This window comes from Zonotrichia leucophrys, chromosome 9 (assembly GCF_028769735.1).
Source record: "Zonotrichia leucophrys gambelii isolate GWCS_2022_RI chromosome 9, RI_Zleu_2.0, whole genome shotgun sequence".
Lineage (NCBI taxonomy): Eukaryota > Metazoa > Chordata > Aves > Passeriformes > Passerellidae > Zonotrichia > Zonotrichia leucophrys.
Genome location: NC_088179.1, coordinates 10,853,493 through 10,874,436, shown reverse-complemented (window position 1 = coordinate 10,874,436; position 20,944 = coordinate 10,853,493). Strand labels below are relative to the sequence as shown.

The following is a 20,944-nucleotide window of genomic DNA, read 5'->3' as shown; positions in this document are numbered from 1 at the left end:
GTCATTACTGTTAGGAATATCCCATTCTTTGTCAGATTTTGCTTCTGGGATGATGGATGCATTATTACCTCCATTTTTGTATATTTTTAAAATGTTATGATCTAATGATTTTTTTTAACCTTGAGGTATAGTTAGAAATTGTTGCCACCTCTATTGAAATATCTTGTTCACAATGGATTACTCTTCTTAGAACATCAAATATTCCATAAAAGCTGGGAAAACTTGTACAGGTACAGCCAGTATCTAAGCTGTCTCTTACTTTCAGTTTAAAATATCCTTTACTTCTTTTGGCATGTCCACTGTTGAACTCTGGAAATTAGGGAGGGGGAGAAAAACCCCAAACAGGCATTCAGGTCCACTGTCTCTTAACAGGGCTTTGTGAGCTTCCTAGTAAAGGCACTTTGGTTTCTTTGGGGTTTTGGTGGTGGTGGGTTTTTGTTTGATTCTTTTTCAGAGTTTTTTGTTGTTTTTTTAAATATACATTATTTAAATTAAATAATTTGCTATAATAAAAATAAAGGCAATTTATTGCTACATGTCTGGGCCTATTTATACTGTGCCTTCATAACACCCTTAGACTGAGGCATGATGCATTTATGATATGTTCAAAAACAAAGGAGAGAGGGCATTTACTCTACTGAAAACCTTCTTGAAATCAGATTTCAAGGGCTAGAAATTTTTGCTTAAAAACAAGTTTCATTTTTCTTTTCTCTCCAAGAAGATAACTGGTGTGTTTGTTGTTTGCCCTGCCCAGCAGAGGGGGCCTGGGGGGGAGCAGCCCAGTGAAATCCCAGACCCCGGCTGGATGCCAGGGCACAGCCAGGGGCACCCAGAGCTGGGCACATCTGCTGCTGCTGCTGGGCCATGGCTGCACATTCCTACCTTAAAGTGGCTGATACAGACTCACCCAAGGGCTTTGAGGAATTTTGCTGTCCTTAGTTAACACTTCTTTGTTACTGTACCCCCAGTTCCTATGAGTTTGTGTGTTGTTCTTTGTTTCCTGCTGTGGAGGGAAGGGGGAGTCCAGGCACAGAGCAGCAATCCTGCAGCAGGCTCCGTGAGGGGAGGGAGCAGCCCTTGTGCAGGCCTTGCTTTGGGCGGGAATCTGCACCTCCGAGACAACTTCACAATGAACTGCATTTCAGTGCATCTTTCTATTACACAGTACCTGTCTTTGACTAAGTCCTGCCAGGGCTGGTGTTTTAAGAACTTGGTGCACAGGGCTGCTGTAAGAGAAGTACTTCATTGTATGCTTGAAGAGATTTGCTGAAATGACCAAGACATCAGCAGCAGTAATCCGTAGCCTGTGCCTGGTGCTTTCAGATTCATACAGCTGTTAACTCCTGTAGATTTGTCTCTAATTGAACAGTGAAAGGCTGAAATTGTACTGCTCAGTGTAAGCCTGAAGTACATTGAAAAACTGGCTGCCCCATTTTATTTATTTCTTTTATACATATCTGTTTGATTTCATCTCTGTGGAATTTTTAAAGTTACGTTTGTAGCCCAGTAATTTTGTGCAATGCACAAATGAAGAAATGTACCAAGAAAATATTTGTGTACTAGTAATGCAATAATAATTCCATTTTTTCTATATGTTTTTATCATACTGATCTTGGAGATCAGTAAATTTACTGATCTTAGTGTAATAGAGAACCCTGAGGACACATCACATATATTATTCCAAAATATCCCAATGGGCTGCTGAAATCTCACAGCTCTGAGCTGGGGTTTTTGCCATCATTGTCAAGCTATAGGCTGTATTATTAAAAATGGCTGTCATTGAGACACTTTTTAAAAGTGGACATTTGTTCAGAGCTCTGAATATGAAATCCAAATTACCACCACTTCCCTGGTGTTTTGTTTGAAGATTCAATGGGTTTTTTTGTTGCTGTATGCTTTGTGTGTAACCCCAGCTGGTTGGGCTATGCTCCCCATCAGCCATGGTCTCCTTCAAACTGGCTGTGACAGATTCTATAGATTCTCCAGTTGACATTGTTTCTGATTATCTTTGCAACTGAGCTGCAGACCTAACACATTTAGTTATACAGGAAAAAAAAAATCATTAAAATTTATTCAGCTTCATATTTGTATAGGAGTGCATGTTGTTTATGAAATTAGACTAGGGTGGCACATAATGATTTAAACTGAGTTTGGTGAGCTGCTTTGTGTGTGCATGTGAGCATACATGTACATAAACATGAATAACTTTATCTGTGACTGCTTGAAGCTAAAGATCATTTAAATTGATTTTTTCTTTTTGTGCACCAGTAAAATTATTGCACAAATGCCAGGAAAACAGTTATGTAGGAATGATGGTTTTTTAAAATATGAAATTACAGCAACACTGGTTTCTCTCCCTGAGAAGCAACAATAGTGGTGACTGAAGAATGGAAGAATAATTTATGTAGAAGCAAAGTGCTTTTGTTCTGAGAGAAACATACATATATATTTATCCACTGGCAGATTCTTATTCTGAATTTGCTTCAGTGCTAAGGAGGCTCAGTTTGGGATGGCTCTCTGTGTATTGCAGCTAAAGCCTCCCTATGAGAGTTTTAAGTGGGTTTCTTTCCCATGTGCTTGGTTTTCCATAGGTAAATGGGAATAATGACACTGACCTCCTTTGTGCCTTGAAAGTACTGCTGAGAAACATTATATAAGAATTGAGTATTATTATACAAATCATTCCAGTTTGATCCATCTGTGCTGACCTTTTCCTGCATGCAGTGAGATTACCGTGACTCAGGGCTGATGGGGCTCATTGTGTTCAGCTTATCACTGTACTCACTGCTCTTGTGCCCCGGGACATAAATCAGTGTAATCTTTTTTGTCCCCAAATGATGGGTGTTATTAAGACTTGGCATTTACATAGAATTTGGTCATGTTTAAAGCCTTTGCAGTTGCTTTGTGATAGTGTATATAGTTTGATGATATTTCTGCTTTCAGTTGAATACCGAAATCTGTTGAATGTGTTGTCACATCTACTTCCTCCTAAATATAATAATATAATGATATAATAATAATCTTTGAAGCAATTGAGGTTACAGGAGTATTGGGACCATGATGCTATTTGGAAAAAAAGAAAATGGTAGGGAGGAATATTTTATTTGTAATTGATAAAACTTTCTGTTTACTATTTTTTCAACTGCTGACAAAGCAACCTCTTACTGTGAAGAATTTGGTTGTTCTTTCTTTCTGGCCACTGTGGATAAGAAATACCTCACTTATAAAAGCAAACTGTTTCTTTTTCATCCTATCTGTGTTTCAAGATCTACGCATCCACATATTTATATTTGCCAATGAGGAAAATTGAAAGTTAGAATAAGGACAGGGAAACATTTCTTTGAAAACTTATTCAACTCTTAAGATTATTTTGACAGTACTGCTGCCAAATGAGGGATTTGTGTAGGGATTAGAAGATGAAAATCTTTTTTATTGACAGTAACTCTGGCCAAAAAGACATTTAAACACACACCATATGTAAGCAAATGTCTTTTTAAAATCAAGATCAGGTCATTTGAATGACCCTTGTATTTACTGAAGTCAGCCCAGTGGTGCCAATGTTCCATTGTAAATGAAGGCACAGTGCAGCAGTAGCTGCTAATTAGTGCTTTATTAGTGGCTTTTCCCAGGCTGCTCAGTAAATCTGGTGGGTTTGTGTGGCTTTGGCCATGGGTCTGCATGTGTGTGTGAGGGAACATCCCTGAAATGTTCTCAGCAGTCACAGGTGCAGCTGGATCCCACGGGTGCCATGGGTGTCAGGGATGTCAGTCGGCGTGGCTGTGCCCAGTGCTGGCTGTGCTGGGTGGCCCTGAGCCTTGTCCAGGGCTGTGAGCCCCACAAGGCCGCTGTGGCAGGGACAGACCTGACAGCCCCGTGCCTCCTGCAGCCTGGGAGGTGCAGCTGGAGGCAGCCCTGTGCTGGAGCCTGTGCTGGAAGAGCTGGGAGCCAAAACCCACATTTCACAATTTCACTGCACTTGGCCGTGTGACCTTACGCTGTCAACACCAGAGAAAGGAATTTATTTCTTTTCCCTGGTAAGAAAAGGGACGAGGAGAAATAGTATGAGAGCTGATCTTGGAGGTAGTGGGGTCAAAAGTTTCAGTTGCAGCAGAGAAGAGGAAAATTCCTACAGCAGTACTGGGAAGTGGCACGTCATTGATGGCACCAGCCTGGAATGAGGGGAGAGACGAGGTGTTGATGGAATATGCTGGCACAGCTTGGGAAATCCTGGGCAAAATCCTCTAGCAAAAGTAAAACTGGCAAGTGAGAGAACTCTTTTGAGCTCAGCATGGGAACACAGAGTATGCAAATCATGAATTACTATCTTGTGCTCTCTGGCACTACCTCACAAAAGATTTTTCATAACAGAGCAGATTTACTGGAGGGGGTGGGTTTGCAAGTGTGGGAGGTTTATATTTGTTTTTGTAGGTGAGTTACATGACTGAGTAATTTATTCATTTTATTGACTAGAGATGCAAGCTGCTTCTGAAGATGTTTTCAGATACAGATTTGCCTTTTGAAAAATTAATATTTAGTACTAGTATTACTCCAGATGCCAAAAGAATCTACACAGAACATTAGAACATCCTAGTCTCAATTTGTTTGTATTTCTCATATATCTGTTGAACATTTCTTATGAAGGTGAGACTTGGCATAAAGCCACATCTTTTCTACTGCTCTGCTGTAAGATCCTTTTTCCTCTCAGTTGTGTTGCTTCTGCTTCCTGTTGCAGAGAAGTTACTTTGTTGAATTTATCATTTTTCAGTAACCTCATGGAAAAACAGGTATATTAAAATAAAATGTAAAAAAAGACACCATGATTCAGGAGCAAGTGAGGAAAGAAAATTGGGCAGTGGAGGTGAAGAGGTGATGTGAGAAAAGACAGGGGAGCAGGGCTGTGTGACACCCCAGAGTCAGCTCGGGCCGTGCGGGCTGGGCTGGGCGCTGGCTGGCGCCTGGGGGAGGAGGGCTGGTGCCGTGCTGCTGAAGGGAGCTGTCACCTCGGGTGCCTCAGCTGCTGCCTGCAGTGCCCGAGAACATCAGGAGCTCTCCAGGAACCTCTCCTTGTCCTCATGACCCCAGCCAGAGCCAGGCTGACTCTGGATTACCAGGCAGGGGCCTCAGAGCCGCCCTCCCCACGCTGGGCAGGCTGGTGCAGGAACAGGGGCTGGTGTTTGATTGATGGCTTCCCAGCTCTCCTGCTCTGAAGCTGTCACAGAGAAAGGAGCTGCTGCCACCACAGTGGCAGTCTGGATAAGCCAATGTGCTCAGGGCTTGGAGAGGCTTGTGCACAGCAGTTTGAATGCCCAAGGAGTAGCAGTGGTGCTGCAACAGTTTTGATTTAAACATCAATTCCAAATAATTGAGATCCAAGATGCAATTCGGGATGGAGGAGGAGCAGGAGTATTTTGGGGCTGTCAGCACAGAGCTGCTCTTCTCTGTGGAAGGCAGGATGATTTAGATCCATAAGCAGTTTGGGATCACAGAGATGATAAACATCTTGGGATGAGAACACCCTGCACTGGAGAAGGAATGGGAGACTTTATTGTGACATGCAGCTGCCTGCTCTGTGACTTTAGGTGAGTTGTAAAGGCATCCCTTACTCCATCTGTGCAGTGGCTGGCTTACATCAGCAATGACTGTGGAATGCTCTGGGACAGTCAGATGAGGAATAGTTAAGGCTTTGAAGATTTATGGATGTATATTTCTTACACATGACTATGATTGTAAGTAGGATTTGTATGTTGGCTTCTTTTAGAAGTATTCTCATTAATTTTCACTTCTAATGCTGAGGAATGTCAGGCTGTGTGCTCTTTGTCTTAAGTACAAATAAATTGTTTCTGGAAATAAAAGACATATAATTTTAAAAGTAAAATAGTGAAGGTATAGTTTTTTGAGGTGTCCTTGTGACATCTGCTGAGAGGTCTGGAGCTTACCTGAGGGTGTGTTCACAGCAAATAAAACAAAGCCAACCTGATTCCAGAGCGTTAGAGTGGTGGGAGAATTTGCCAAAGTGTTTTTCACAGGTTACTAAGGAAGTAATTTAAAACTCTCCTTTTACCATTCTTTTTAGGTAATATTTCAGTAATCACATTGCCAGTTTCCAGCACCAACTCTCCCACTAAGATTTTGCCAAAAACCTTGGGACCAATCAATGTGAATGTTGGACCCCAAATGGTAAGTTGTGCAACCCCAGTAGTGCCAGCTTGTGTAACTGGCTGTGACTTCCTGGTGCTGTAAGACAGGAACACGAGAGGAACTGCTGCCTCCTGCCTCAGCCACCGCGTGCCCCAGCTGTGTGGGGGGGAGGTGACCTGGGGGCACAGCAGGCCTGGCATGCCGGAAGTGCCACTCCCAGCAATGCTCTTGGATGTGCCCTTAGGGGGGACCTATCTTCTGGGCTTTGGGTGGAAATTGAAACAGCTTTACCAGCTGACACTTAAACTATTACTCAAAAGTGTATTAAGAAAATCCCCTCATTGTTGATACTCTTTGAATGCTTTAAGTCATGTTCTCACCAGTAAATCTCCAGAATTGTCAGAGAATGTCTTTGATGTGTTGGTAGAAATTCTAAACTTGTTGAAACTACTCTTCTTAAAACTCTCTTTTCCTGTGCATGATAACTGTATTTGTATATTGATGTTCCAGGGATTTTGGATCTAGTTTTGAGAAAAAAATTAGATTTTCTGGTGGCCAAAGAGCTAAATAGGCAATACTGTGAACAGTTTCTAGTAACCTGATACCTCCTTGCCAAGCACTTAGCCTGAGTACAGAACCATTTGATGTGTTTCATAAAAATGGTGTTGGGCCTTTGTCACCTGAGCAGTGTTCAGTGGGGTTTGTCCCAGCTGGGCAGAGGGGCACACACATCACAGCCACCCCCGTGGCACTCCCAGCTGGCAGAGCTCTGCCCCCAGCACTGGCCAGGGGCTGCCTGCCAGGAACAGCTGAGAACGTCAGCGCTGATGTCTCACAGGCCTGTGCCCTGTGGCACTGCCCTGGAACATTCTGCCACTGAGGATGTGCCCTGGCAGTGCAATAAATAGCCCACAACAGGGAGAGCTCTCACTTCATGCACTTCCTACTCTTGTGAGGGACTTCTCAAGCCCTGCTTTTGCTTTCAGTGAGCCCTGCTTGCACTTTAGGTTCTATGGCAGGTAGAAGTTGCAAAAGCTACCGTGTGATGTGAGACACCATCTGTATTCTTTTTTTTTTTTTAATTCTTTTATTCTGCTGTATTCAGAAAACATTTTCTTAATGAAATGCCATTAACACAGGCTTTCTAAGAGACCCAGCATACAGCTGTGTTGTGCCAGGCTGTTAAGCGAATGTTCCCGAGCTCTCAGCAGTGGCAATGTTAGCGCTCCCTCACCACCTGCCTGTGTCAGCAACACCCTGCTTGATGAATTAATTAATTCATGTAGGCCTTGTTTGCCCCCCGCGGGTTGCAGGCCCCGGTGCCGCTGCGGCTCCTTGGAGCAGCGCGGAGGCTCCGGCGCGCAGCCGAGCCCGGGGCTGCCCGCGGGGGCTCCGGGGCCGCTCGGCGCGGGCACGAGCGCTGCAGGAGCGGCCGGGAGCCGCCAGAGGGCGGTGCGGGCCGGGCCGGGCCGGGCTGTGCCGAGCCCGGGGCCGTTGGCAGCCCCCGCAGCCGCTCCTTGCAGCGAGCCCCGGAACACCGAGCGGCCCCTGACAGCCGTGCCCCAAACAAACACCGAGCGGCCCCTGCCAGCCCTGCCCCACACACCGAGCGGCCCCTGCCAGCCCTGCCCCAAACAAACACCGAGCGGCCCCTGCCAGCCCTGCCCCACACACCGAGCGGCCCCTGCCAGCCCTGCCCCACACACCGAGCGGCCCCTGACAGCCGTGCCCCAGGCCGGAGCAGCAGCCAGGTGACAGGAGTGACATCTGTCCTGTGCCTGCCTGCAATGGGTAAAGGCAGACACCTTTGGTTCTCCAGTACCATCAGGAAATAAATACATACCTGCACCTGTGCTTTGGTTTCTCTAAAATTCTCTTTTTCCTTGGTTCTGTCAAGAAGTTGCCTAGATGTACTCATGAAGAAACAGTTGGGTGTCTGTAGGTACAGATCTCTGTGCCATACCTAGGAATTACTTGGAATCATTTGTCTGGTTCTTGTCCATGTGAATAATGCAGTAATATGGTACAACTAATAGGGAACTTGGCAGCACTGTAATGGCTTTGCTCTATGAAGATCTTCTGGTGCCATCTCTTCTGTATACTGTGACTGCTTCTGGTACAAAATTATTATTACTTTTCTTAGTGCAATGCTTAGTATGGATTTTGGGCTGTATTTACCTCTATTTTCTTGAGAGAGCTGTGGTTTTTCTTGCTAAATTTTACAGATCATAAGCACCCCCCAAAGACTGGCCAGCTCAGGGAGTGTTCTGATCGGGAGTCCGTACACCCCAGCTCCAACCATGGTCACACAGACACACATCACAGAGGCGTCTGCCTGGGGCCCAGGGTAAGGCTTTGGTCTCTTTAGAGGTGTCTGAGCACCTCTTCTCATCTTTTCCATTATTTATACTGTTGAATCTATGCTAGCTTACAGTTTCTACTTCTTGCACAACTAAATGGAGTATGGCATGTGCTTTTCAGACTGGGAGGCACTTCTGATGTCTGGAGCATATGAACACAAATTATAAGCACCAGTCACTTCACTGTCTGGTTTCTGGTGAAAATGGAGGATCACAAGGACTCCTGTTAAAAGAAGCCTTTATTTTTTCCAGAAGTTCATGGTGCATCCATGTAGCGCTGCTGTTCAGCACAGCAGCAGGTGCCTACAGGGAGAGAGACTGTCAAAACACTTCAACAGGCATTTAAGAATAAACTCTAATAGAACACTTTGAATATAATCAGTGTGCTATTTTTATTACTATTCTACATTAACAACAAGTTTCATGGGGTTCTGAGGTGCTCCAGCCAAACATGACTTTCTTTAATCTCATCTAATTAAATCTGGTCTTTACATTGTTCCTTGGTATTTTGTTTTAATATCAGTACTGCTGAGCTTAGTTGTCTGAAAACAGAAATGTAGTGCTTTGCCAGTGAAAAAGTAATACATTTCTGCATCTAGATTAATTTTTCTAATCAGTGATGAATGTCAATATTACCTTTTCAACAGTAAAGATGGGAAATGGAGCATCTAGGAGAGCAGGAATGAGAGTGTAATATTTGTGCCTTGACTTTTCTCCATTTTACTCTGTAAGCAAGGTCAGTCATAGGTTGTACTTCCCAATTACTGTATTCCTCCCCAGAGAGTCAATAAACTGCAGGCCCAGCCACACAGTTTTTAGGCTGATTGTTTTTTCCTAGCTGAGTGTCCATTTCCTGAAATACCTGCACTTAGTTCTGATTTTATTTGAGAAAGGAGTTGTCAAAGATCACTTTTTTCTGCACATTTTGTGAAAAGTGGGGGCCAGACAGAGGTTCTTTTCAGTACCCAGAAGAGGGACAAACTCTGCTGTCTGGTCACAGCTTGCTGAAGCATAGAATTGACACCCCTCACTTTCCAAAGCGCCGTGCAGTGGAGGGCATTCCCAGGGCAGCCTTGGGCAGGGCATCAGCCACCACCAGCAGGCAGCACCGTCCTGTTTGTGTGCTGCCCAAGCCGAGACACGGGATTTCCAATGAGCCTCATCCATAAAAAGGCTCGAGCTGACTCCAGGCAGAGCAGTCAGTAGTGATGCATGCAGGAGTCCGTACAATGGGCCATATTTCCATTTGAGGAACAGAGCTAAGGAAGGGTCTGTGGTATTCCTGAACTGAGATAGCGAGCCATTGCTGAAGACACTTCAGAAGACAGCTTGCTTTACCCATTGTTTACTTCCCAGACTCCAAATTATTTCCAAAAGGAGAGGAGCAGGTTCACTGGCAGGACTCAGCACAGGCTCTGGCAGCCTGGTGTGCAGACAGGGCACAGCTCTCACTCACTCCCTGCTGTCCCAGGCCCTTGCCCAGGGCAGCCCCCAGCCCAGCTGCTCAGCCCCCAGTTAAGCACCATGGACAGAAATCCCTTTGGTGCTGCTGAGGGAGGGGCCTGGTTGTGCACTCTGGATCACACAACCAAAGTGTGCTGGCTCTCGAGCACAGCTTTTCAAACCCCTCATTTTTGTTTAGCTGCCTTCCCAGCAGCAGCAGGTGTTGAGCTGTAGGTCTGTGCTGGGAGCCCAGCTTTGGAAAGCACAGGGACAGCGTTCCCCAGCTCAGCACAGCTCTTGGGCACTGCCTGGGGCTGCTGCAGGAAAAGGCAGGGCTGGAGAGCAGCCCCTGCTTGCTGTGGGGAATAAACTGGAGGAAAGGAATGGCCAGTGATTGCAGACTGCTGCTGCTGCTGCTGTTCAAAATTCATAGCAGCTGCTTCGTCAGAGTCTGTCTCCAGCTCTGTATGCATCAGCTCTAACAGGAATATGTTTAGTGTTTTACCCTGGGTTTTGTTTAAAGATTCCTAAACATTCACTGGCTTGAAAATATAGGATATATCTTATGCACTGTTTCAAGACATTTTTCTTCCATATGGAGGAATTTTAAATAGGAATTTTCAAAGGAGCCCAGCTTTTCCTTTTTGATGGACTTTGGACATCTAGCTCACACAGCACTTCCTGTAGTTCCAGGTGAAGTGACTTCCCTCAATTCCTGTGGGCAAAGCATGGTAAAATTTGGAATAGAATTTGTCTGGCAGTGTGCTCTGACAACTTCCTCCACAAGTCCTAACCACCTTCCCTCAAATTTTGTCAAGCTCTGTGTGTTGTATTTTTCCCTTTCAGTAAACATGTAACAGCAAACACTAGAACCAGCTAGGCCCCATATACAGTGATTTTAGTGGTCCATAATGTTATTTTCAACCTAAGTTTGAATTGTCTTGTCTTAGGGAGCGAAAACGGACTCAAGAAATTATAGAGTCAGATTTTTCAGAAAGGTGAGTGTTACTGAATGTGTATGTTGTCTATAGAGTCATACCTACTTTACTTCACATTTGCCTTTCAGAAGGAGAACTGCCCAGTTCCTGCTTTCAGCAGTTTTCACTCCTTCACATCAAAACTGTGTTGTGGTTTTTTTTTTTAGCCTGCTGATGTTCCTTTTAATTCTTTTTTGTTCATTTTACCTGCATTCTGTTTTCTTAGGTACATTCACAATTTTGAAAACCATTCTTGTTTTTTTTTAATAGTTTCTTTAGCTTTTTACTGCTGATGGGGGTCATTTTTCTGTAAAATAACAGCTCTCCCTGGAGCACATTGTCAAATGAAACCATGAGACTAATTAAAAAAAAACAGGAAAAAAGAAACAAAAACAACACAGCTGAACTTTTTAAAGGCTTCTATTGAGCTACATATCCAGATCTAGTTTGTGTGATAAAAACAACTGCTCCTGTTTTTTTCTATTACCATTACCTTTTCTGGAAGAAGGTGAATGGAAAATAACCCTGACAGTTTGCCAGTTCTTAATTTAGCACCTTAAAACGCAATGACTATGTACTTACTCTGCACAAAAGAGATTCTGGTGTCTGTTCTGTGATGGATACATCATAGAATAGATGGATGTATAGGTCTGTATACTGTGATGTACATGTGTGGATCTATTCTATGATGGACACATTTTAACTCCCTCAATGACCAAGTTGAGTATCTCCTGCTGTATATTACACAGGGATGTCTGAGCCTTTCTATTTCAGGCACACACATGAGAGCTCCACATAAACATAGCTCCCAGGTACATAAGCACCCTGGGAGATTCTCCTCTTTTTTTTTGGTTGTTCTTTTGTGAGACTACCTGGAGATGAATTACAAATCCAATTTAAGCATCTTCCCAGCAGCATGTGTTCAAATGCTACCAGTGTAGAAATAGTCAAGGAAGGGGCTGTAGTGCACTTTTTTGCCAACTTGTAAGAAACAAGAAATTGATGCAAAACTTTTATTTGTCATTTAGATAGTCGGGATTTCTGTTACAATGTGCAGACCTTTTGCTGTGTAACAAAGTACCTTATTAACATTCAATGTATTAAAATAATACTTTTCTCTTTTCAGTAAGAGAAGCAAGAAAGGAGATAAAAATGGGAAGGGTCTGAGGCATTTTTCAATGAAAGTTTGTGAAAAAGTTCAACGTAAAGGAACAACTTCATACAATGAAGTCGCTGACGAGCTGGTATCAGAATTCACAAATTCTAACAGCCACCTAGCAACAGATTCAGTAAGCAAATATGTGTTGAATTTTGCTATAACAATACAGGTTTGTCTGTTTTATCGTGGAATTCTGTTTCTGCACTGTCCTGACACAGTCCATACTCTCCTTCACTTAACTAGTTCACAAATATAAAGACTTACCCTTTGAAATCTCAAAATACAGGATTAAGGTGAAGAATTGAACTCCCTCTAAATTATAAACAAAGTAGAGGAATCTGAGAAAAAAATTAACTTTAAGAAAAGGCTACTCTTGTACACATGGTCTTGTCAGGCGTTTCAACTGTGCCAGACTTACCACGATGGAATTTCCTGCAGAGATGCTTCAGGAAGACTTGAAACTTCCATTTGCAACCAAGCATGCTCAGGTGGTGTCCAAGGGGTATCACAGATGAAGGATCGTTGTTTAACACCACTCTGACCAGAACTGCCATTCTGGCATTTGAGCTGCTCCGTGTCTGTGGAGGATGTGTTCAATTGCTTTTCCTTTTTTATTTCAATTCTTTTGTGGCAATTAGTGTTGTATTGTTTTCTTAGCAGGCTTATGATCAGAAGAACATTAGACGGAGAGTTTACGATGCGCTCAACGTCCTGATGGCAATGAACATCATTTCAAAGGAGAAGAAGGAAATCCGATGGATTGGCCTTCCCACAAACTCAGCTCAGGAATGTCAGAATCTGGAGGTACATGGGAAATTCTGGTTTGTTCACATGTTCTGATAATTGACTTGCTCTTCTTTAGAAGAGGGATTTTTTTCTTAATTTGAACCTGATTGGTTTTGATGCTTGTGCACTATGGAAATACACATTCTGATATTGGAATAAACTGAAAAAATATGTTTGTGTATGCTTAGTTCAGTTTCATTTAGTATACATTATATTTAGTTTTTTTAAAAAGCCAAGCTGTTTACCTTACAAAAATGGTCATTGGTGAAATCAGGGATTATTTTTAAGATTAAAGTCTGTCATACTTTGAATTTACCAGAAGAAAGTAAAAAGAATTTATGGTTCAGTTATGCTCACAAAATGGTTTCCATTTAAAATGAGACCAATTGTCTATTAATGTCTGTACTTGGAAATATAATTCAAAGGGAATTAAATTGAAAAAAATTCCTGCTGGAATGTCAGATACTAGTTATGATCTGCAGAGAAAGCAAGAAGAAGTTTTACTCATCAGTTATTTGCATTATTTTTTCAGCAGGCTAAGAGTTACAGTGTTTTTTGCAGGGGTGCCAGAATTTATATGCACAAATGTTGCCTGTCCTTCAGGCCAAATGTGCTATAAATAAAAAGCACAAATCACTGAATTTACTGCAGCCTGCTGTAATGGCTGTCTGCAAATACATCTCCATTTGTGACACTTGGACATTAGGTATCTTAAAAGGTGGGTGGGTGCCTCTGCAGTACAGAACAGTTCTTTTTGTGCAGGGTCATTTACATCAATTGTCTTTCTAGATGTGGTAAGAGAAAAGCTTTTACTGTCCGTTTCCATTACAGTGACTTGAAAAATACATCCATCCAAGGAGAATGCATGTGTTCAGTCATTATGCTCCAGGATGTTTTTTTTAATTCTGGATAAATCTACATTTTGCATGCATTCATGTGAATGCATTGTCTCCAGTATAGGCTATTGTTACAAATATGGAACTTGAGTTTCATTGTCTCATCTTCAATAATCTATGCAATTCACTGTTCCAAGCTTTAATTACACATGCACAAATTGGAAGCCAGCCATATTTTTCAAGAAATGTTGCTTCCTCTGACATAATAGAAAAGAATGTAAAACAAAGTTGCACTTTCATGGTGTGAAAATCAAAATTAATTTTGCTTTTAAGGCTGTATAAAGTGGCAACTGCTCTTACAATGTAAATCCATAATAAGATTACCAGTACAAAAATCACTGCAAAAGAGCTTGTTATATAGGAACTATGCCTGAATGAGAGCTGTACTGCTCACTGGTTTTAAGAGTCACAGCACAGAAAGCCAACTGAAGGATGCATTTTAAACATTAAAATGCGTGAGGAGGGAATCACCACAAAGCAACCTTGCAAATAATATAGAAAGGAGTTTGGGCCAGCTAAGATTTAAAATACCACATTTTTTAGTTTCAGAGCTTGAATGAAAAGGTAATTTAGGAGTTTATTATTTTGGGAGCCAGTGATACAGAGATGGCACAAAGAGGATGATGAGCAAAAAGCCCTTTCAGCCCCAGTGACTGCTGTCCAGCATTGCCCCAGAGGTCACTGCCAAACCCTGCTGTGCCCTGTGCCAGCCCTGCATGTCCCAGGTACAGCAGCCTGCCCACATCAACAGCACTAACTGAACTGCTGCAGGAGCTGTGCTCCCACAGAAAATGCCCTTTTTGTTGCTGCAGTCTTGTCAGTTTAGTCAAGTCAAACAAAAAAGGGGAGGTCACTGGGAAGATACAGGTGATCATAAGCCCAGCCTCCATATATTTATGTCTAGTGGCTTGCAGCTAGGAGAACAGTGGGACATGCACAATTCCAAAGAGTGGAGGGCAGAAGGGCACCAAATTGGCACCAGATTGGCACCAAATACTTGCTCATCCTCTCTAGCAAGTGTTTGATTTGGTGCCAGTTTGCACTCAGTGCAAGACAGAAGAGGCAGAATGGGAGGGACATAAAAGTCTCTTGTAATAATTAAATCTTTACTGGACTTAAAACTGTTGACAAAGAAAGACCTTTCAGTCTGCCAGACCTGTTTAATGGAGAAACTCTTATGTCCATGCAATTTGCCCCCATTTGCAGAGAAAGGCAGTTCAGTTTGGCACAAGGGAATGGACAAGGTAATTGAGGATCTTGATGCATTTACATTTATCTTTTAAGATAGAAAAGCAGAAGCGGATTGAAAGGATAAAACAGAAGCGAGCCCAACTGCAAGAACTGCTACTGCAGGTATGTTTAATTTTAATTTTTTTTCCCCATAAATGAAAATATCAAGTGTAAATCCAAGACGTTAGACCTTGTGAAGTTCTTTCTAGATTTAACTAACAGCTGTGACATACTAAGGAGAAAAGTTTGACCCCTGTGACCTTTCTGGATTCTGGTAGGTGACCTCTTGCTGACTCTGTGGTTCAGTTTTGCCTGCTGTAAATCAGCACGCTCCATCTCTGCCACAAGCTTTCCTAGGTGTTCTGCTGAAGCCCTGCCAACCTCAGTGGGAATAGGAATAAGTCACAAGTCCCCTTTGTTGACTCTAAGTTCCCTCAGAGCTACCCTGAGTCATTCTTCAAATTTTCTCTTTTGGTCTAAGCTATGAAGTTCACAACAGAACTTGTGTAAATGTGTGCAGAGTTGTTTTGGGGAACGTAGACATTTCTGGATCTTGAGCGGAAGGCTGGCAAATCCAACACCTTTACTTTCTGCCCCAACCTTTGAGATTACTTTTAGTTTTAATTGCTGAAATATATTTCAAATGCATCTTGTTTATAAAGTAATATTTTATAAATATAGTTACAAGCATTCCTTAACATTCTAGTCTGTGCAGACTTTTAGTAATTTAAATGTAATCAAATAATTTTATGAGATTACAGGCAACAAGACTACACTTTGTTGCTAATTCAACTACACTGATACAGTTTTCATGTAATTGAAATTCACTGAAACTTTCAAATATCTGATGCTTTTCTTTGTTGGTCACTAAAAGCTGTTTCTCCACTTAGGGTGTAATTGGGATTCTATCAGTCTGACCCAATACATCAGCAGTTCCTCCAGCAGTAACATGAAATTACACTAGTGAAAATAAGGCACCTCAGGCCCTCTTAACTTTTAGTCCAAATATTGACAGAGTTGATTCCCTTACTTTTCACAACTGTCATTATTGCCCTGATTGTGTTGATTGCCAAAGGATTTGCCAGTCCTTTGGGATTGTGGCTATCCATCTTTTTCCCCTTCAGTGGAATAAGCGGTGCCTCAGGTGGGTTAATTCACTGACTTCTAGTCCCTCAAATAACATTTCCTAAACCCACACATTTTCATACATGTGCAGTCAGATAGAAGAAACCAGCAGGCAGAGAGTGGTGTCACAGCATCTGCTTAATACCTTCCAGAGGAGAGAGAATTCTTTTGAGAGAGAGAAAAAGGTGATGGATAAGAAGGGAAAGAGAATAAAAATACAGATATGGGAAGTGGGGGAACTTCTGTTTCAGTGTAGGTATCTCCTACCCTGAGGCAATTACACATAAAAAGTACCAGAGAAGACCTCTGACTCCAGAGCCTTTTCAAAGGCATTGGGGAAGCATTCTCCAGCATGCCTTACTGCTCCTTCCGTGTTTCTTCTCCAGGCAATATGAGGGGAAACAGTCAGTAGTAAATGTGTGCAAAAATTGAGTTTAACTTCTGCTCCTGGTGAACTTCACTGGTGCCAAGAGAAAGTAAGGCCACAACTCACTTTTGACAAAAAATTACTGGAGGTATTGAGAGCTGGTAAATAAGACATTATGATATAAGGTTTCATTTCCTGGAAACACTGATGTCTGCTCTTTTATTGTCAATGATCATTTTTTTCTTTCTTTTATTTTACAGCAAATAGCATTTAAAAACTTGGTACAAAGAAATCAGCAAAATGAACAGCAGAATCAAGGCCCTCCATCTTTGACCTCCACAATACAGCTGCCTTTCTTAATAGTCAACACTAGCAAAAGAACAATTATAGACTGCAGCATATCAAGTGATAAGTGAGTGTTTATGAAATTAATTTTTATTATTTTATTTTCTTTGTGCACTGGAATTTTTCCTCAAACAAGTGAGGGAAATTTTTTCTAGTTTACTGGAAGTAATTATTGCATTTACGTTTGCAGATGTCACTTCAGGGCGTTGCTTGTTGTTGTTTTCAATATTTTTGCAACTGCAGTAATAATATGGATGAGTTTATTAACACTGCCTTACAATCTCTAGTTAAAACAGGCATTCACTTTTGTAAAAGGCACTTCAGGCTGACATTCCAAAGAGCATTCCCTGCACAGAAGAAATAACTGAATGAAACTATTTACTAGGAGAGCACTACCTTTTAAAGCAGCCATGTGAATTCTTACTCTTAGTCTTTTAGTGTGCCATAAAAATGTACAGTGTCAGAAACACAAGGTTACCCATGTGACACAAAGTAACATACTCCAGGTGATGATGACAACTTTGAAAGTGTTTTTTACCAGCAAAAAGTTCTTAGAAGGAAAAGATACAGAAATTTGTAATACTGTCTTTGTGAGCAAACTGCCACAGTTGCATTCACATTAATCTGAAAATCTTCCAGTTACATAATTGTGGGTGTTTGTGCTTTTCATCCTGTGAAAATATGGCTGAAGTTTGAGGTGCTGTTACCTTAACTGGTAATCTGCTCACAATCAGTTTATTAGCTGGAAATAGCTGGCTTTGCTCTAATACTGTAGATTACAGATTTCTCTCTGTGGTATGCAAATCCTGTACTGAACTTCAAGTCAATTACACAGCAAAAATAGACAGACTCTAGTAACCCATGCACCAGCATGCAAAACAGCAATTAAAAGCTGATTTTTTGTAGAAAATTCAATGAAGTTCAATGTATTCTATCACAAAACTTGTGGAATACTCTCAAGAGCACTGCAGTTCAGCAAGTTGGGAACTTTAGGATCATTTTTGATTTAGCATAATTATACCCTTATTCTGTAGTCTCACTATGAAGGTCTTCCTGCTCTGTTAAAGAGGACTCTACATTTAGGTTTGAAGTTGTTAAAGAGTTGAACAGTTTCATACTGAAACTTCAGAACTGCTGCTTTGAGTTGTCAGAGATTAATCTGGCATTTGGGATCCAGAGCAGTGTAACACGTTTCTGTGCTCTCCAGCTGTGTGAAAACACTCCTGCTAAAAGTGAGCACACCAAAATTATTGTTGTTGATATGTCAATTTATATAACTCAGCTGTGGTAGTCACCTGGACATCATTAAGTGTACAACCCAAATTAAGCCAGCTTTCCACTGGGGTTATTATTTGTGCAACTAATTAGTGGCAGCAGTAATAGGTAAACAGTGCCAGAAGCTGCTCTGTTTTAACCACTGTTACCCTGATCTGCTAAATAAGGCAGTTAGCAAAGGTGGTTTGGAGAATTCCCAGTCTGTAGTTAACTGGGGAGTATTTCTGCTGCCTGACTCCATCACTGGTCAGCTTGAGGGCTTGCTCTGCACTTGGTTCCAGACTGAATCCACTTTTTAAGGGGCTTCCATTTTCCTTTCTTCTCCAAATAACATTTATATAAAGTACTGCTGTTAGTAAGTCCAGTGAAGAGCCAAGCTCACAGCATTAGCTACTCAAAACTGTAGAGGAATTACAAAATTACAGAGGAACTTCTACAGAAAGTCATTGCTTGGAAATGTCATACATATAAGGGTGATACAGTGTCAGAAGGAAAATAGGTGTGTGTCCTCTACGTGTTTCCCCTATGCAAGAACAGCCAAAACAGAGCAAAATGTCTCACAAATAAATTAAAAAAAAAAAAAAAAGAAGTTATTGGGCAAGTTTTGTTTAGGGTTTGAGAAGGTAGATGGGTGCCAAGCAGCATGCTGGGAATGGCATTTCTGAAGCTGGAGCAGGAAAAGCAAAGTCTTCAGGTAAAAAGGAAGTAGTTAAGAACTAATTTTAAAGATGAGGCACCTGAACAAGTAAGTCCCATTTAAACAGGAAAAACTTATTTAGTGTATATGGTACTTCTGTATAAATGCTGTTGGTCCTAGGAAAAAAAAAAGAAAAAGTAGCCAGAATACCATGTTGTAAACAAGCATTCAGACACAATAGATGTATCAGAAACTTGGGAAATTAGAACATCTCTAAGGGGAAATGCAGATTCTGTACAGCACTGGAGATACAGTGCTGTATATTAGCAAGAACGTGTAGGAAGTGGCCTCTTGTACCCTTACAGAAAGAATTGCCTGTAGCAGCAGAAAATCCAGATTAAAATCACTGGTGATCAAATTTGCACTTATCATGGGAAAGGGGCTGGAAGTGTACCCAAATTTTGCATACACAGTATTAATAGCCTCTGGACCTGCCTTGTATCACTGAATAATAAGATGGTAGCCCAGCAGATAATTCCTGTGAGAACAAAAGTCGATTTCTCAGTAACAACTGAAATCATGCTGGGAATTACTAGGAAAACCAGCAAGGACTACAGTGTAAAGCTAGATGCATATAGTGCTTTATATCTGGAATACTACACTCTCATGTTCTTGGGACAAGTGTGGCATAACCAAGAGAGACAGGAGAGCAGCAAGAAGGACTGAGGCTGTGGAAGGGCATTGACAGAAGGAGCAGATGGGCTCTGTGGCCTAGAGAGGAGAGGACAGTGCATTCCCAGGTGTCTCAAAAGTCATGAGTGATATGGGAACATGTATAGAGAACAGCTGCACACAGTTGCTTATTAAATTAATTGAGAGACATTAAGAGAAGAAACCAGGTGATGACAAAAAGGTTTTTGTAACACTCTATGCAAGTAGTAATATTTGATTTTGTTCATGGTAAAAGTTTATAGTTCAGAAGGGGGTCATGTCAAGTGCCTGAAAGAAAATCTTCAAAAAGCTGTTAACAGCAAAATGGAAGTGTAGGGATTTCCTGTATCAGTGACTGCAGGCTGCTAGAAACTAAACTGGGGAAATACTGAAGGCTGTAAATTTCTCAGTTTCGAAACTTGCTGGGAAAGGAAAAGTTGCCTTCCTTTCTGACATCCAGTATTTGGCCACGGCACATGGGAGAAGAATTGCAGAGCTATCAATAAATGGAGCTTTTGATGCTGTGCCATAAATTGGAATTCAGTTATGAGTCAGTAATTACAGCTTGCTGGTGGTAGCTTGGTATGACACCGAGCTGTGCCAGTTTAGGCAGCAGCGATGTAATTGTACAGGCTGAAATGAAAATGACACATCTTATTTTCCTTCTTAATGTGATTATGCTGAAATAAATAAAGGTACATAAACAATAGGTTTAACAAGTAATATGGTATGAGTCACAGAAGAAATGCTGTGTGTAACTGATAATTACACCCAGCACAAAACACTATATTACCAATTAAAAATTATATGTATAAACTCAAGAACTGTAAAGCTTCCAAGTTTCCTGGTTCAGGTATAAGAAAATAAGCATTAGAAAACAACCTAGCAAGAAAATTGACATGTGACATGAGCTTGGAGAGATAATGGAAGACCCACCAGTGAGTTATCTTTTAAAGACTGTATCTCACAGATGAGTTGCTTTGCCAAGGATAAAGGTTTTGTCGGCAGGACAGGAGGTACTGGGAACTGAGCCTTATTTTACAGACCAGAACTGTCCAGGCTTTTAATTCCTGTGATGACAGTGTAAGACCAGCCTAAATGCCCCTGCATTTCTTAAAGCTGTCTGAAGTTTATATCTCAATTTCCATTTTTATATGCAGTTAAAAACACTTTAAAAGTCCTGCAGCAGAAACAGTGCGTTGTGAACACACATGACTCTGAACAGACTGCTTTTCTAGCTGCATCCAGAGAAGTAAAATTATACCAAAGTAAATAGGTCAGTTCACAGGAGGAGTGTTGCACATTAGAACAGAAAGTGAAATGTGAAAGCAGAAAAACAAAATAGTTATTTTGGTGACAGGGCTTCAGGTGACCTTATTGGCTTTAGTGCAAGTGAAGGTTCAAGTTTAATTAAGGCCTCCCTCTTCCCCTTTGAATCGACTTAATGAGGTAGAAAATTTTAAACTTTGTTTCTGCAATGGTGAAGTTACTTTAA

The 20,944-nt window shown here is 41.7% G+C and overlaps 1 protein-coding gene across 4 annotated transcripts in view; it reads left to right on the top strand.

The window, feature by feature from the left end:
• The window catches only part of TFDP2 (transcription factor Dp-2), a 52,843-nt gene that overhangs the window by 17,718 nt on the left and 14,181 nt on the right, over positions 1-20,944 (top strand). For 2 of the 4 annotated variants that reach the window (XM_064720905.1, XM_064720908.1), the window contains exons 4-10: positions 6,074-6,177; positions 8,364-8,485; positions 10,892-10,939; positions 12,045-12,207; positions 12,735-12,881; positions 15,044-15,112; positions 16,742-16,893. In XM_064720905.1, coding sequence (XP_064576975.1) covers positions 6,074-6,177; positions 8,364-8,485; positions 10,892-10,939; positions 12,045-12,207; positions 12,735-12,881; positions 15,044-15,112; positions 16,742-16,893 — 805 coding nt within the window. The remainder of the gene's footprint in view (positions 1-6,073; positions 6,178-8,363; positions 8,486-10,891; positions 10,940-12,044; positions 12,208-12,734; positions 12,882-15,043; positions 15,113-16,741; positions 16,894-20,944) is intronic. The other 2 variants (XM_064720906.1, XM_064720907.1) reach the window with 2 other exon arrangements.